Source organism: Lagopus leucura, unplaced genomic scaffold, assembly GCF_019238085.1.
Source record: "Lagopus leucura isolate 7727_CA_CO unplaced genomic scaffold, USGS_WTPT01 Super-Scaffold_73, whole genome shotgun sequence".
Classification (NCBI taxonomy): Eukaryota; Metazoa; Chordata; class Aves; order Galliformes; family Phasianidae; genus Lagopus; species Lagopus leucura.
The window spans coordinates 94,506,982-94,523,962 of NW_024962252.1; the positions used below are offsets into that span (position 1 = coordinate 94,506,982).

A 16,981-nucleotide genomic window follows, 5' to 3' on the forward strand; every position below is an offset into this window, starting at 1 on the left:
TTCTTCTGCCTTCCCAGCTTCCTTTTATCCCAACCAGTTTCTGCACTCAAAAATCAGTGGAGGCTCAATCTGGGGAGTTGTATTTTTTCTGCTTGCCTGTTCAGATAAGGCATACACAACTTAAATGCACAGAGCTGCTGGAAGGCGCTTAACACGAATCATTGCTTCCACTTTTTTTTTCTACTTTGCAGTAGTAAACGTGCTGATTTAGGCAGCATGGCCATTGCTTTGCATGCTCTGAGCAGGCCCTCTTAAGTATGGAAGGCAGACACTGAGTTCTTAAGTCATGAATTCATTTAGTATCTCATTCTCGAAGGCTAAATACGAACTCTGTTTTGGTTCATACGCTGCCTTCCAAGGGTTTTTGGCATTTTGGTCAGAAGCAGGAACTGGGTGCCCGCAGAACAGTCCATCTGACCGAGGTTCATCTCCTGCGTCTGCAGCCGCTTTAAAGCTTCAAAACACGCTTCCTATCCCAGCGACCCAGCGCCCAGGCCCGTCCCACCCGGGTGGCGCCCAGTGAGGCGGTGCGGCGGCATCCCTTCCCGAGGCGGGGACTGAGGCGCGGGCCGCCCCTCCAACATGGCGGCGGCCGAGCAGCAGCCGCCGGCGGCCGATGGCAGCAAGGCGCTGAGCGCGCTGCTGGGCGGCATCGCGCAGGCCGCCTACTACGGCAAGGCCGACATCACGGAGGAGCTGCTGCGCGGGCAGCTCTACCCCGAGGCGGCGCCGGAGGAGTTCCGCGCCTTGCGCGCCAAGATGGGCGGCCTGCTGCAGGTAGCAGCGGGCGGGCGGGCGGGCGGGGCCATGAGGGGGAGCGCAGCCCTGGCTGGGCGTCATTAACACCCGGGTGCGGTGTCGAGCAGCCAGAAGGGAGGGCCGAGGTCCTTTGTATTGCCAGTGTGGAAAAGACTCCCTGTCTTACGACTTTTGCTGACCTTGTAGGGGTGTGAGCACCTACGTTAGATGGGATGATGAGTTTTTTCTCTGTTATATCCGTGTGCTGTCGGTTCGTGGTTAGAGGCAGAAAGTTGCATTGCCCTTGTGAATATTTAATTCCGTGGTACTCAGTGTCCTCCAAGTAGTAATCAGAAGTCAGTATGGTAAATCAACCACTTCATTGTATCAGGGCTTGGTGAAGGTAAAGGGCTTCCACGTGCCCTCCCACATTCCATATGTGCAAAGCTTGGTAATTTCTGGAGCACGAGGAAAGCAGGGAGGTAAAATAGAGGCCATAGAATTTACTGCAGCAACAAGTATTTAATTGCCCCCTCCTACCCCCCCCAGATCTTTGTATACTCCTGATTTATTTATAAAAGCTGTCTTAATGATCCATTTCTTCCGTAGAACTGTGTAGTTTTCTGCAGAACGTTTACGATCATTTGATCCCTTTCTAAGGTGCCCAATTTATTTCATGGAACAGTCATGTTACTGTACTGCTTTCACATCATGTGAACTTTTTTGAGAAATGTAATTCCTTGTGTGGTGCTTCCTAGGAGGTAGAACAAAGCTCTGGAGGGCTGGCCTTGGAGACTTGCAGCATTTCAGTTGTGTATTTCCCAGCCTCCTACCCCATCAGACTTCAAAGCATTGAGAAACTGGGGAAGATCAGCTCCTGGAGGTTCTCCCAGCTTTTGGCTTTCAAAGACCTCACCTTGATGAAAATACCGAATTTGTCTCTTCCTTATGGCAGTTGAATTTGCTGAGTTAGGTCCTGTGGTAATAGAAGTTACGCCTTTCCATCTGCAGTAATTCTGCTCTTCTCCTTTTGGTGGCAGCAGGCTACTGGGATTACTGTGCGTGCTGGTTGTGGTGCTGGAGTTGTCGTGGCTCCGGCTGTGCTTCAGAATTGTACGTTGCCTAAATGAGCCCAAAGTCAGCACAAGGAGTCTAAATATGTTGTTATATTCGATTATCAATATGTATTTTCACTGAGCGCATTACCATCTGTAACAACTACACCAGTATGCTGCTGGTAAAATATTAAACTGTACATAAGGAACATGTGACAACCCAGTGTTTGAGATGTGACATATGAAATGCTTCCATACTATGTGCACGTGAATAACAGTCTCTAGCCCTCTTCCTTCTCTTGTTTTCACGAGCAACTGCCTGACACTTGTACCAGCTTTTCTGGTGACCATAGTATTTCATCTCACTGCTATTCAAACAGGAGGAGATGGTACCTTACCTGTGTGGCTCTGTGGTGCTACTAGCATTCAGTTTATTCAAGCCCCACCTTGAAGCTACTGGCCTTCATAAAAGAGACTGCCCTCATGTGACAAGTCAGAGCAGAAATATAGGTGTAAAATTTACTCACTCAGAATTTACTCACTGTGGAAAAAGAGGCCTTTGTATCTTCTTCAGGATTTCTTCTGGCAGCCATTGGTGGCAGGGAAAAAAAAAAAAACCAACCTTCTTGCCTCTTGTAATGTGTCAAGAAAGCTGTCGCTGTTGTTTTTCCTTCTCTCAGTAAGTTACAAACCTTCAAATACCTGGGTTGCTCACGGGCTCCTTTTATTGAATGCTTTGCAGTTACCATGCAAGTCTAAGCTCCTGCATGGCTCAGAGGCAGAGCAGCCTCAGTGCAAAGGCTGAGATAAAACAGTTTGGGAAAGTTGATGCAAAAGATGGCTTGTTTTCTGATGGTTAGAATCGCTGTTGTGCCTGCATCTGCTAACAGAGATCATTGGATATGCTTATTCTTATCAGCTTTTATGAAAGTGAACAGTTAACCTGTGAAATAGTATCAGCAAGTCTTCTGTCCATATCAGATACATTCTACCCACATTAGCTTGGTACATAGTTTCAAACCTTTCATTGTTATGGCTGTGCTTATTTTGGACTACTTCATTTGTTATTGGGCTAGGCTAAAATGTGCTAACAATAACTTAGCATAGAATTTTGTGAGGGGAGGAAGATATATTTACTGTGTTGTAACTGGACATGCATGGGAAAACGATGAACTAAACTGCTGCTTGCCTGGGACAGCTCAGTAACAACCATAGGCTTTTTTATTTTGTTTAGTTTTTTAATTGAGTAAAGCACCCCTATTACATAGCTCACTAGTCTGAATACAGCTTGGCTACCCCTTCATTTTCTGTTCTTTATGCCTAATGTTATCTCTTTCTTTTTAAATTTCAGCATCATCATAGAATAGTAGAGAGCTGAATGCTTACTTTAAATGCCATCTACTATACTACAGTGACAAAAATGTTTGCTCTTTTTAGGGTTCCTCCCATGTTTGTTATTTTTGCTTTCAGTTTGTGTGTATGTAGTCAGTTCAGATCAGGGCTGGTGCAGCTGCCAGTTGCAGGAAGAACACTGAAGTGGAGAGAAGTTCTTTGAAAGAAGGAATGGGTGAGGAGGGCTGGCTGCAGGCTGTTAGACAGCTGGAGAACACTTAAAGTAGTAGTGTGGTGCTTCACTGCCTGGAGCAGCAATTGTCTGCTCGTATGTGCCAGTTAATAAGAGCAGTATGCTCTCATCATTCTGGATTTCTTTTAGTAGTCATCATTTTCAGTTTTTCTGATTGTAAAACTCAATGGTTTATTAAGCTTAAGCCTTTCACATTCTGTTTCCATTACTATTTTAATTGCTGAAGAGACACTTAGATGGCAATGCTTTTGCTGGGTGCTAGAGGATGCTGAGGTGATGAAATCTGTAGTGTGAGCAGACTTCTACAAATTGGGCTGTCATTCAGACAAAGTAGGGTAGGCAGCAATTCTCCTTTCCACCTGGGAATAATAACCTTTGTGGTGCTCCTGCTGCTGTGCAGTGATGACTGCAGTTACTGAGAGCAGGCAGAAACAAGGTCTCTGGTATAGCATGGTTCACTTAAGCAGTAGTATTTTCCACAACTCAAGGTTCGAGACAGGGTGAAAGATCGCCTCCTTATGAGACCAATCCTAGACTCATTTCATTTGGGACTGTGAAGTACTGATATAGCATAAATGTGCAATGTCACTGGAAATCATGTACTTCATATTTAATGGTTTACTTGACCTATTTCATTTATGTGTCATCTTCATAGATCTATAGAATGGCTCATGTTGGAAGAGACCTCTAGGATCATCAAGTTCCACCCCCCGCTGTAAGTAGGGTTGCCAACCACTAGGTGAAGTACTAGAGCAGGTTGCCCAGGGCCCCATCCAGCCTGGCCTTGCACACCTCCAGGAGTGAGGCATATAAAACCTCCCTGGGCAACCTGTTCCATCACCACCCTCTTAGTGAAAAACTTCCCCTGACATCTAATCTATATCTTCCTTCCTTTAGTTTAAAGCCATTCACCCGTGTCCTATCGCTATCTATCCTTGTAAAGAGAAAGTTGATTTCTCATGTTTATAAGGCTACACTCCAGGAGTTCTCCCAGTCTGTATATGCATCTGTGATGACTCTGACCCAACTGCAAAACCCTGCACTTTGCTTTGTTGAGCCTCAGTAGGTTTACATGGGCCCACCTTTTGAGTTATCGAGGTCTTATCTATGGCCAAGTGGTAAATTAAAAGGAGGAGGCAAACTTGCATTGTTGATCTAATAGGTGTGCTAAGCTTTGCATTGCTCAAAATAAGTCTGTTTTTCCTCAATTACCACATGGATATTTGATTGGTTTTCTTTTAGTTCTTATTAATGTATCAAACAGAGGGGAAAAAGAGACAACTTACGTTTTTTTCCCCCTTTTCATGGCCTGAATTATAGTAGAAAGGCAACTAATAGTTTAGAAAACAACTGGAACTGGAAAGATGGCAGTGACTTCATTATCTTCTTCAGCATTTCCACCATTCTTTTGGGAATAGGAAATGGAGCATAAGTGTTATTGAAATAAAGGCAGAGAACTACATGTGAATCCTAAGGGAGTCTTCCCCTTTTCAGATATATTATAAAAAGCACGTGTTTGACAAACACTAATTAAGAAAAGTAGAAGCATTTAATTTGTAGCAATGAACTTCAAAAGCAAGATCCAACTCTTTAGTCTTCGGTCAGATTAGGCTCTTGCTAAGGCCAATGGAAAGCAGCCAGGCTGGACTAATGAATTTCAGCATAACCAAAACACATCTTTCTGTGCTCTGTGTGAGCTCCTCCTTTGGTGGAAGGTTTGGTTACAGCTTACTGAAGAGGCCTCAAATTCATCCCCAGACGAGCTTCATCTTCAGGACAAGGTGAAATGAGTGACTTCCTTAAAGAGAAAGCCTTAAGCATTTCAAATATTTCACTTAGTTGTTTTGTTTCTTAATCATTATAAATAATGCTAAATACTTTCAACACAGTAACTTTTTCTCCACATACTTATCAAATACTTCTAATGTCATATCAGACTGGAAACTGGAAGACCTCAATTGTGAAGAATATATTTCATAATTCTCTCATTTAGGATGTTAATGTACGTTGGAAAGCTTCTCTCAGTTCTAGCAGCAATAATTGCAGTGCAAGTATAGTTAGAGTCAATTCCTGGTTTTTCCAAATAAGGTTAAATTCTTTTTCTTGTCAATACGTATCTGTATCTCTGCCAAAAGATTCCTAACTCAGCTTGGTGGGTAGTTTCCATGCTTTGCGGTTTCCATAAACTGATGTCAGGATTGTGAAATGTGCTTTTAGGATACATGCAGGCACTGAAGTAGAATCTTGGTAAAAGGCAGGAGAGCAACAGATGTGTTTACTCTGAGTCTTTTTTGCATGTGACTCCGCTGTCTCTCTTCAGACTGTCGTGTCTGATGTGTGATTCATTCATGCTCTTTTTGCCATTTCTGGTTCAAGTGTAATTGGTGTACTGTTTGTATAAATACTCTTTAGTTTTGCATCTTCAAACACTGTGCAAATATTTATATATTTGAAGTAGTTGTGATTTCTTCAGTATTTCTTTATTAAGCCTCACTTTAGCTTTTTTTTTTTTTTTTTTTTCTCAAAACAAACTGTGTATAACGTCCTTTTTCTACAGAATTAAGAAACCACACATCTTGGTAGTGTGGCATAAATCTCATAGATGGTGAAATGTATGGTGTGTGCACGTGTCCATGTCTGCATAGAGGCAGAAATGAGAAAGGAGAGAGGTCAGAAATTAGTGCCCTACTAACACACCTGAGTGACAGGTTTGGTTTTTCTAGGATCATAGGATGGGTTGGGTTGGAAGGAACCTTGAAATCCATCCAGTTCTAACTGCTGCCGTGGGCAGGGCTGCCCCCCACCAGCTCAGGCTGCCCAGGGCCCGTCCAGCCTGGCCTTGGGCACCTCCAGGGATGGGGCACCACAGCTCTGGGCAGCAGTGCCAGGGCCTCACCAACCTCTGGGGAGAAAAGTCTTCCATATATCTAGTCTAAACCTGTCCTCTTGCAACACGCAAACCCATCAGTCTTAGGCTTTGAGATTAAGAATCTATTGCTCTTTTATGCTGTTTACTTCTGCACAGGGCACCCCTTGTGTTTGCACTGCGTGCTTTTTTCTTTCCAGTATGACATCCCTGTGTAGCCAGACTTGTGCTTTCCTGATGGCTCCCTGAAGCTAGAGGCTGTTATACTGCATGTCACAGCTGAAGAGCTATAAGGAGCCAGAAGGAATGCCCAAATGGGTTTCTGGACATCTCTCCTCTTGCGTGACATGTGGCTGCATGTGTGCCACATGTGCTTCTGTTTGCTATGCCTACAAGGTGAAGAGAAAGCAACGGATCTGGCTGTGGCTTGCTGAGAGCAAGGCTAGAAGGATGCTGGTCACTCATTGCTTAGCAGAAGTGCTCTTGTTTACTGGATTGTTTTTATGACGTCATGGAAATATCTAAACAGCCTGTAATGAAACGTAAGTACTGGAGAAATTTTCTAGCTCAAGTGGACAAACTATAAGGAACTTATTAATATAAGGTAGCCCCTGTTTGACTAACAGCCATGGGAGAAGGGGCGACTTGAACTTTGAACATGAGCTTTTTGGTGACATGCGCTATCTTAGAACATCTGAGTCTCACTGTTGGAGCCTGTGGCAGTGAAACACAGAGCTAAGTGTTGCAGAGTGCCAGCAGTTCTAACTGAGGTATGTATTTGTGAGCTCTGGAAACCTCTGCTGTGCACGTCCTGCTCTCAAGGGCAGTGCAAGTGGTCTGTGGAGGCACAGCAGTGGAAAGCTGATGGACTGGAAAACTTGATTGCTTGGCTAGCTCTACCAAGAGGTGACTTGATCTAGTTTCATTGAAATGGAGAATTCCCTCTGGGCTAATGAAAGCAGTCATAAATATTTAGTGTGATTTGATTGGAGAACACTTTGATATTTTGCCTGTTTCAGTAAGTCTTTAACTTTTTCTGAAAATACGTATTAGATTCAGTTCTAAGAACATTTTGTGTACAGCACATAGTATTTAAGTCCTCATGGGAAAGTGAGGAGTGATTCCTGCTGAGCCATTCCAGCCTGGCCTTTGCTTCCAGGCACTGGTGGTGGTTTCCAGCACCATGGTGGGAACAGGACCCATACAGAACAGTTCCCACAGTGCAGAGTTTGGCTTACTGCTCTCTTGCCCTCATAATGGCTCTGCTTTTAGCAACTAGGATGACTGCTTGTGGTTTGGGGAACATAATTTTGTTTCACTAAGCTGACAGGAAGAAAACCCACTTTGTACTCAGAATCATATGTGGAATGGCATGGGTTGAAAGGGACCTTAAAGCCCACCCAGCCCGAACCCCTGTTGTGAACTGATTGCCCCCCACACGCTCAGGCTGCCCAGGGCCCATCCAACCAGGCCTTGAGTATCTATGTCCAGAGATGGGGCACCCACAGATCTCTTTGCAGCAGTGCCAAGGCCTCACTGCCTTCTGATGGAAAAACTTTCCCTAACATCTAACCTAAATCTCCCCCTTTTTTAGTCTAAAACCATTTCCCCTCTGTCCTATCAGTATCAGACTATGTAAAAAGTTAGGCTCCCTCTTGATTATAAGTTCTCTGCAAATACTGGAAATATGCAATGGGGTCTGCTGGGATCACTCTCCAGGCTGAACAAGCCCAACTCCCTCAGTCTTTCTTTATAGGAGAGGTGCTCCAGCCCTCTGAGGATCCTCCTCTGGACCCATTCCAGCGCTCCACATCTTATGCTGGAGGCTACAGCCCTGGGTGCTTTACTCCAGATGGGGCTTCACAGGAACAGAGCAGAGGGGGACAATCCCCTCCATGTCCCTGCTGCCACTGCTTTGTTGATGCAGACCAGAATGCAATTTGTATTCTGGGTGATGAACGCACTGCTGCCTCACGTCCAGCTTTTCATCCCCCAGGATCCCCAACCTCCACCAGACTGCTCTCAAGGAGTTCTTCTCCTAATGCACACTTAGCTGGAATTGCTCCCAATCCAAGTGCAAAATGCTGCACTTGGCCTACTTGAACCACTTCTGGTTCATGTGAACCTACTTTTCAAGCCTGTACAAGTCCCCCTGGTTGTGTAACTTACTGTGATTTCTCTCTGCTAAATACAGTGCTGCTTTGAAAGGCCTGCTATTTCCCTCAAATAACTTCTAAGAAACATCACTGTGGTTGGAAACTGCTGCTTTTGATAAATGATTGTACGCATTCCAGTTAGGAAGGGCATGTAGAGTCATGTTCTGAATCCAAGGAATTAATGACTAATGAAATCTATTCTTTCTTGTGGAATCAATACATTTGCAGGGAGACTGAACGTTCAGGGAATGTGGGTATGTGGCACCTGGGGATACGGTTTAGTGGGCATGGTGATGATGGGTTGGTGGTTAGACTTGATGGTCTCAGTAGTCTTTTCCAACTTTAATGGTTCTGTGTTTCTAAGTACACTACTCAGTTTGGTGTCATCAGCAAGATCCTGAGGGTGCACTCGATCCCACTGTGTGTCATTGATAAAGATGTTAAAGGGCACAAGGCCCAAGCTGGACCCCTGCGGGACCCCACTTGTGACTGACCTTCAACTGGACATGGAGCCATTGACCACAACCTGTTTTTGACCATTTCTTCATCCTCTGAATAGTCTGGCCTTCCTATCCCTATCTATCCAATTTAGAAATAAGCATGCGGTGCATGACCATGTCAAAGGCCATGCATGTGTCCGGGCTGATGGCATCAGTTGCCCTTCCATCATCACTCCATCATAGAAGTTTTCCAGATCGGTGAGCCAACAATCTGCTCTTGGTGAAGCTGTGCTGGCTGTCTCAAATCACCTCCTCAGCTTGCATGTGCCTAAACATCACAGCTTCCAGGAGGATCTGCTCCATGATTTTCACAAGCACAGACATGAGGCTCACTATAGTTCCCTCAGTCTTCCTTTCTCCCTTCCTTCAAAGTGGGAGTGATGTTTGCCTTTTTCCAGTCACTGGAGACTTCACCTGACAGCTGTGACTTTTCAGATATGATGGAGAGTGGCTTGGCAACAACATCAGCCAGTTTCTTCAGGACGTGCTGAGAGGAAGACCTGCCGTCTGGTACACTGAGACTGGAAGCTTACCTCTCACTGTCAGATGTCAGTGTGTAACATGATTTGTCAAAATAGTGACGAATGACCAGATGGTAAAACACTCTTGCTTCTGTATCCCTTCAAGCTGTGTAGTCTGTAAACTTGTCTCCTTTACATGCTGATCTCTCTGATGCTATTAAACATATCTGCGGAGTTAGAGTTGGCTGCAGTGGTTTCCAGCTGTTTGCTCCCAGATCCTGGCAGAGGCAGTGTTGCCTGATTTATGTCTACAGGAACTGTTCTCCCAGGTAGGAAAACTCAACTCCACCTATTGCTCAGAATGTGATACGGCAGATAACATACAATAGTGCTGTGAAAGGAAGGAAAGCAGAGCCTTGAGTCAGAAATTGGCTGCAAATCACAATATATGGCAAGATGTGATATGATTCAAGTGCGTGATTTAAATATTTCATGTGGTTTGCTGCTGGGGTACCTATGCCTTACTATACAGGAAGCTAATCTACAAATGTTACTGTGGAAATTAGCAAAGTTAATGAAACTTTAAGGTGCAAACAATCGAGGTACAGTCGGCAAAAATCAAGATGAATTCATGATGTGAATTCTGTTTTCTGCGCTTGGCTCATTATAAAGCAAGTTAGTCCATGGCCTGATGTGCTTACAAGAACGCTGCCTGCACAGCACTACAGTAAGCTTGGCTGGTGTCTCTCCCCTTCTGCATTCAGGGTAAGGCTGTAACTTTTTTTCTGCATGCCCTCAAAATATAAGCTGATCTGACTTCTGTTTTTAACTCTCCTAAGTGAAATGAGATTAAATGTGAAGCAATAGTCCACAACAGCAGGTAATTTTCCCAGAGTGATTGTAGAAACCTGATAAACACCGTTCTCATTTACTGTATTGCAAGAGGAAGGAGGAGGAAAAAATCACAATCACATGCTCTCTTCAGAGCAGGCCAGGTCATGCCACCAATTCTGGGGCTGTCACTTTGTCTGTTTCTCTCCTTTCTTTAATTCTTTCCCTCAAGTTTCTTTGTATTGCCATCTGGTATTTGTTCTGTTCTATCTGGATTTCTCTTTCCTTTTCCTCTCTTTCCTTAGCAGTGCTGCATTAAATGGCTTCCATTTGTTGAAAGTTCTTATTTCTGAATCTGGCTCCTTTGGGAGGAATGACGAAGAAACCATTTTAGGCTGAATAACTTAACCTGCAAAGATTCACAGGCTGTTACAGAAGGTAGCTTGTCTCTACTGCAGCTATCTCAGGGGGCATGTGTGCATGCGTGTTCATTTGAAAAAGGTTGAACCTGTCAAACTTGTCTGTAGCATAGCTGCATGCTTAAGAAGGACTGGAAAAGTAACATTTCTTTGCCTCCACCCCGTGTGGCAAAATGTTTTCTAAACCGTAGCGATGAATTTGACTCGAGGGGAGAAAAGCTTGTATGAAAAGACTTTTTAAAAAATATGTTTCATTTGAGTAAAGGCCAAATGGACAATTAATTTGTATTTTAAATCCTTGTATATGAACCTCATAGATGCAAGCATGTCTGCTATTAAGAGAATACTTCCTTATTTTTTTTTTATTTCTCACCTCTTTTTGCATGCTGTCCAGTGCCTGTCTGTGCTTTCTGAGAAGTGCTTTCCATTGCCTCTTCTTATGCATCTCTTCCTCTTTCTATTTTAAATAATGTAGGTAATTTGGAAACTATTACTCAGGAAAGGGACAGCACTTCTTTTTTTTTTTTTTTAATGCTTAGTGCTGAGAATCCAAGCTTTTGTAATCTATTCATAATCTGAGTACTCAGGAGGTGTAGCTGTGACTGTCAGTGGTTGAGCTTGTTCTGTTCTTTCATTCTTGTTCTGTAAGCACAGAGCCTTTCAGAAAGGCCAGACAGAATAATCCCCATTATTCTCAGTTTTCCTTCTGCTGGAGATGGTTTTTAGGATGGAATGAGGTGGGGGAGTGCTTTTTTTTTTGTGCTTGGTGCTGTAGATTTGCAGGAAGTGCTATCTGACCATAGGAGAAGGGCTCTGGTTGTGGTTCACGTGGTGGCTATCTGTTTTAATCGGCCTTTCGTCCTCCTTTGTCATCAGATGAGCCTTTGTGCCACAGAAAAATGACACCACCTGCAAATTATTTTAGGAAGTGATGTGCTGGGGAATTGTGTCCAAACTGTTGTTTCTGGCAGACGCATGCTCTGATGGTAAAGGCAGGCAGGCAGGAGAAAAAAAATCTGGTAACTTCACCAGCTTTTAAAAACAAATACTAGGATCTCTTTTGCATTCAGGTGAACAAAAAGAGCTGCATATAAACTCCCTTGCAGAAATTGTTTTTGGACTTCAAGTGAGAAAGTGATTTTAGCAGAGAACATTGCATAGAGGAGCATGGAAACAATCCACTGGACAAGTCTGTGTGAAATCAAGCTTAATAAGATTAGAAATGCAGGAAGGATGTAATTTTGCCTGAAACTTCACCATGCATGTTTTTGTTTTTGTTTTTGTTTTTTTGTGATCTGCAGTAGCAGTCATGTAATGTACTCAGCACTGTGTGTTCTAAGTCCTATCCAAGCAGGAAGCTTAGCAGAAGTCAGAGTAACCCAAACCTGGAAATATTGACACATCCACTGGATGCCCACTGACCTGGTTAGTGTCTCCTTGGCAATGACTCCAAAGGCTCTACAGGTTAGAATGACGTTTAAGATGATCTGTTACATACTGGAGAAAATTTTAAACTGCAGGCTTATCAATAAAATGTATTACAGCATGCACATTGATTGACATCTCTTTTCTGTGAGCCAACAGTTTAATCCCCACTGCAGCTGCATTACAGCTCAATAAAACATAAACTGAAGTAATACTGAATGCAGTGTGGAACTTGAATAAAAGACCATCCCCATGGATTAGGTGAACACTCTAAGATTTTAATGAAGATCTTTGTACTTTGATTAAGAAGTATTGTTAAGGTCATTTAGGATTTCCAAATTATAAATTTGTTGGGGTGAGCAGGTTGGGGTGAACATTTTTGTAAGATCAGTGTTTCAAATGCATGTGAGCAGGCTGTTGCATCTGATTTTGTCTTAATTCTAATTGTTAGGAGAGCTCTGAGACACTAATAAATAGCATTGGTGGGACACAGCCTACCCTCCAGGAAATGCTGTATGAACAGCTCATCTACTGTGGGACTGATTGTATCTGCAGCCATTGGGAGAGACGTTGGTTAGCATGCTTAGGAGGGAGGGTCCAGAAACCACAAGGCTGCAGAGATGCCCTTGTAGTCCTGTTTGAAGCTGCTGTTTGCCGTAGAACATTGACTAGCTGGCCTTCACAAGTAGTTTGGTGTCTTTAAGACCCACGCATGCAATTGCAACCTCAAGATGCTGATGCTGAGGGCATTTTTGTTCCTGCTGCTCTCATGGCGATCTTTTCTTTTTCTTTTTTTTTTTTTTTGTTAAACATAGGGGAAGAAGCTGCACTTCCCAAAGCTGCATGCAGCAGAGGCAACCTGCATTTGCCCCATCTGCAATGAAGTATTTTTTAAAAGATGTTAACTGGGAAAAAAAATGCACAGGAGCCCTACAATGCTTGGAACTGGCTCTGGGTGATCAATGTCTTTTGGCCAGGCAAGTCTCAGAGCTGCTCTACATTTATTCCTGCCTGCAGCCAGTCCCCCACCACGTACATGCGCCCCAAGTATCTGAGCAGTTTTCAAGCTTGCATTTCAAAGAGCATCCAAATGGCAGCATTAACTGATGCAGCAATAGCCTCTCACCCCCACCTAGCAGAGCCTGCAGAGGTGATTTCATTAGTGTGGAGACCGGCACTGAGCTCTCTGTCCTCTGTCTGAGCTTGTGTTCTCTGCATGCTGCAGGCTAGCAGCAGTTTTGAGGGTCATCTGGAATAAAAGCCTACATATACTGACACAGCCAGCTCTTCCACTGTCACTGACAAGTAATGTTTTATTTCTGGAAATGAAGTGTTTTGGGTTTTTTTCCCCAGTGGATTTTACCAGTTGTTGTTTCCCTCTAGCATTGCGTGCCTGTCCAGCTCTGTTTCTCAGAAGAGATAATGATTTTAAGTTTGTTTTCCTGTTCTGTGTACCAAGGCATATGTCTAATGGATCTAATTAAGCAAATACAAAAGATCCCAATGTTATCAAATATTGTCCCATTAAGGAAATAGTATTTGAAGTCTTGTTTTTATTGGCTGAGTTATATTCTAAGAGATAATGGGTTTCTACTGAAGATGAATCCAAGGAGAAGGCAGCATGGCCACATCTGTTTCTTGTTGCTTAAATGCACCTACCCAGCCTCTGCAAAAAAGCTGTAGTCAGTTGCTCCTTGTATGATGCTCCTAAGCCATGCTTCCCAGGAAAAAATGCATGTTATATCAAATCTCAGGATGTACAACACAAGGAGAATTTTAATTTTAATTTTAAAGACTCTACTTGTGAAAACAGGCTTTATGGTGCCTTAGTCACTTCAATGAATTGCGGTAATAATGTAAATGGAATTACTTGCTGACAAAGAGCAGCTATGTATTCCTAGAAAACCTTCCTGCTCTTTGTTAGTTGATGATTTGTGTGTTGAAGTAGTAAATGACTTGTGATAGCAGTACAAACAGGAACTGGATCCTACGTAAGTTCTTTCCCTCCGTGCCATAGTCCTTGGTGTGTGATTGAGGTGGGGCTGTGGTAGATCCTGCACTCTAAGGCTTATCTGGATTAAGTGACTGGCAGTAGTGTGATATATCCCTCTTGAACCAGTGCTGGAAGTAATTCAGCTGCAGGAGCTGGTGGATAAAGCGGTTTCCACACCTTGAATTCCTGAGGCATTTTCAGTGATGATGCTGAAATCTGTGCACCGTTGTTCTCAGAGGGTGAAACGCCCTTCATCACTGCAGTGGGACCAGACAACAGCTGCTGGCTGTCCCGGTCATGTTCAGTGCTCATTCTTGTGTGTACAGAGAAGGGCAACAAGGCTGAGAAGGTCTTCTGGGGAGCGGGTGAGGGAACGGGGATTGTTCAGTCTACAGCAGAGGATATACAGGGAGAACCTCATCACTCCCTACAACTCCCTGAGAAGAGATTGTAGCAATGTGGGGGTCTCTTATCCAGGTAACAGTGACAGGACAAGAGGGAATGGCATTGAGTTGTGCTAAGGGAGGTTTGGGTTGGATGTTAGGAAACGTTTCTTCTCCAAAAGAGCAGAGAGGCAGAGGCAGAGCTGCCCAGGGAGGTGATGGAGTCACCGTGCAGGGAGGTGTTCAAGAACAGTGGAGATGTGGCACTGAGAGACGTGTCAGTGGACATGGTGGGGATGGGCTGGGGTTGGGCTTGGTGATCATAGTGGTCTTTTCCAACCTCTGTGATTCTAAGCTCAAGTGCTGAAAAGCATGAAAGGAAGACCTGTAATCAGATGGGTTTTATCTGTCCTTAGTTGTAAACACAGAAGAACAGCTCACGCTTTAACTTTAAATAAATCCTTAGAAATATCAATCGGGTGTATTTTTCTGTAACTTGATATTCTGACTATGCAATAAGGGAGCATTGTTAAAAATAATGGAAAGAATTTGTAATACTATCCAGAATTTAACTGAACTGTAATTTTTAGCCAAGTTAAATTAAAACATTTCTTCAAGTTATATATAAAAAAAATTAACTGTCAACATTCATTTGGGTAACAGAATACAACTGTGCTTGTTTAAAGAACGAGCTGTGTAAGTCTTTGTACAGAGCAAGAGATGGAAGGCCAGCAAAGAGCTTAATTGTTCTGTCATTCTTTGTAGCTCATATCTGGTTTCCTGTCTCATTATGAAATGTTTCCCAGTTAGGATGAAGAAGAATATTAAAATGAGTTGCTGCTGTTTAGTTTCTTGAAAACCTTTATAGCTGATGGCTTTGTTGTGGAATATCAAAGAAGATGTCTTCAGTCATGTCTTTGTGCGGTTACACTGAAGTACAACTCGTTGTTTGTATTCTTTTCCAGTTACTATAATTTTCGTTTATTTTAAAATGAACTTTTAGATAGTAATCTTGATTGCAAACCGAGAGATTCTGTTCTGAACAGTGGACTGTGTTGGTGTGTTATTTGAAGCATATGCTATCTGATATATGTTCCATCACAATACAGCTATGGTTTCGGAGCTGTGTCTCTTACATCTGTAATAGCAAACAGTCTGTACGTGTGTGCTCCTGTCTGTGAGAAAACAATCTAAATGGCTGCTAATTGTGACACGTGGCTACTACAACCAAGTAGCAAGTGTGTATATATAGTATGTATTTTCTATATGAATGTATGGAAGTTTTAAGTGTAAGACACAGAGAATCTTGACTCCCAGTCTCTGGATGATCTTTGCCAAACAGGCAAGTTTCACTGTCCTGCACAAGCCCTACTTATATTTTCTGTCATCTTTATGCTTAAAACTGCAAGCTTGATTGTAAGCTTCCTCTGTTAGCTGCGCTTAGAAGTCAGATTTATATAATGTGTCAAAATAAGGAACTTCGTGTGGTTTGTTACTTTTCTACCAGCTTAGCAAAATGTTGCTAGAAATCTTGCTGTGTTTTCCTTGTCATAGAGGTGATAAAACTTGGGGAAAAAGTTCCACAAGTTATATACGTGAAATATTCAAAAGCTGTAAAATCAAGCACACAAGAATGACCTGGTTATTTGGTTCACTGTTAATTCATGACATCTTTGTTTCATTCAGTGCAGAGAACATGCTAGTGTTGGTTTCTGTGCAGGAATAAAACAGAAGGCATTTTTTGCACGGCTGAATTTTCTGCGCAGCTGAGGGGAGACTGAATCTCAGGCTGATCTTAGGCTTGACTTGGCTTACAGAAGGTGCTGGGCTTTAGGGTTGTTTATTCACCTCATTCCTCTCCTCGCTCCTGTAACCTGCATGGAATATTTATATAAAGGAAAGCTGGTGTCAGAACACACAACAGGTCTATGCACACACACAGTAATATGAAAAATATTGTAACAAAATATGTAGGTTGCTCTGAAAGTACAGGCTCCTATTTATTTCCATGGAAACTAAAACAGCTACAAAAAGCATGATAACACTATTTGATAGAGCAAATTCTCAGCTACAAAACACTGTTTTTCCAACACAGTCACCACCATCAGCAATGCATTTTCCCAAGCGATGAATGAGAGCCTGCATGCCACTCCTGTACAGATCTGCAGCAGTGGAGGTGACCCGTTGTCAGCACTGCTGAAAAGCACCACCTACCACCACACTGTGCTCATATCCACTGTTTCATCTCTGTAAATGTTCAGCAATGAATGTCTCTGGGTGCCATTGTTTGCACATGGAGGAATTCAGTTCCATCCTTTTGCTTCGTGTGCACTCTCCTATCAGATGCTGCTGTGGCAGACTGGCCCTCTGCTGAGACTGGCCATCAGTCACACAGCACCAAAATGTAGTATTGGTGGGAAGGTTCAACCTCTGCTGCCGTATCACCCATGTCATATCATAGCAGGCATTACTTTTGGAGCAGCCTTTGTATTTCACACTGCTGTTCATAGGCAGGCCTCTTCAGGAAAATATGCATGAAAGCTATGCGATTCTAAATGGTTCCTTTAAA

General features: G+C 43.2%; 1 protein-coding gene across 3 annotated transcripts in view; it reads left to right on the forward strand.

The window, feature by feature from the left end:
- Window positions 1-673: 673 nt before the first annotated feature.
- The window catches only part of COMMD1 (copper metabolism domain containing 1), a 70,357-nt gene continuing 54,049 nt past the window's right edge, over window positions 674-16,981 (forward strand). For all 3 annotated transcript variants that reach the window (XM_042893713.1, XM_042893721.1, XM_042893730.1), the window contains exon 1: window positions 674-777. In XM_042893713.1, the coding sequence (XP_042749647.1) occupies window positions 760-777 (18 nt within the window). In that variant the 5' untranslated portion in view covers window positions 674-759. The remainder of the gene's footprint in view (window positions 778-16,981) is intronic.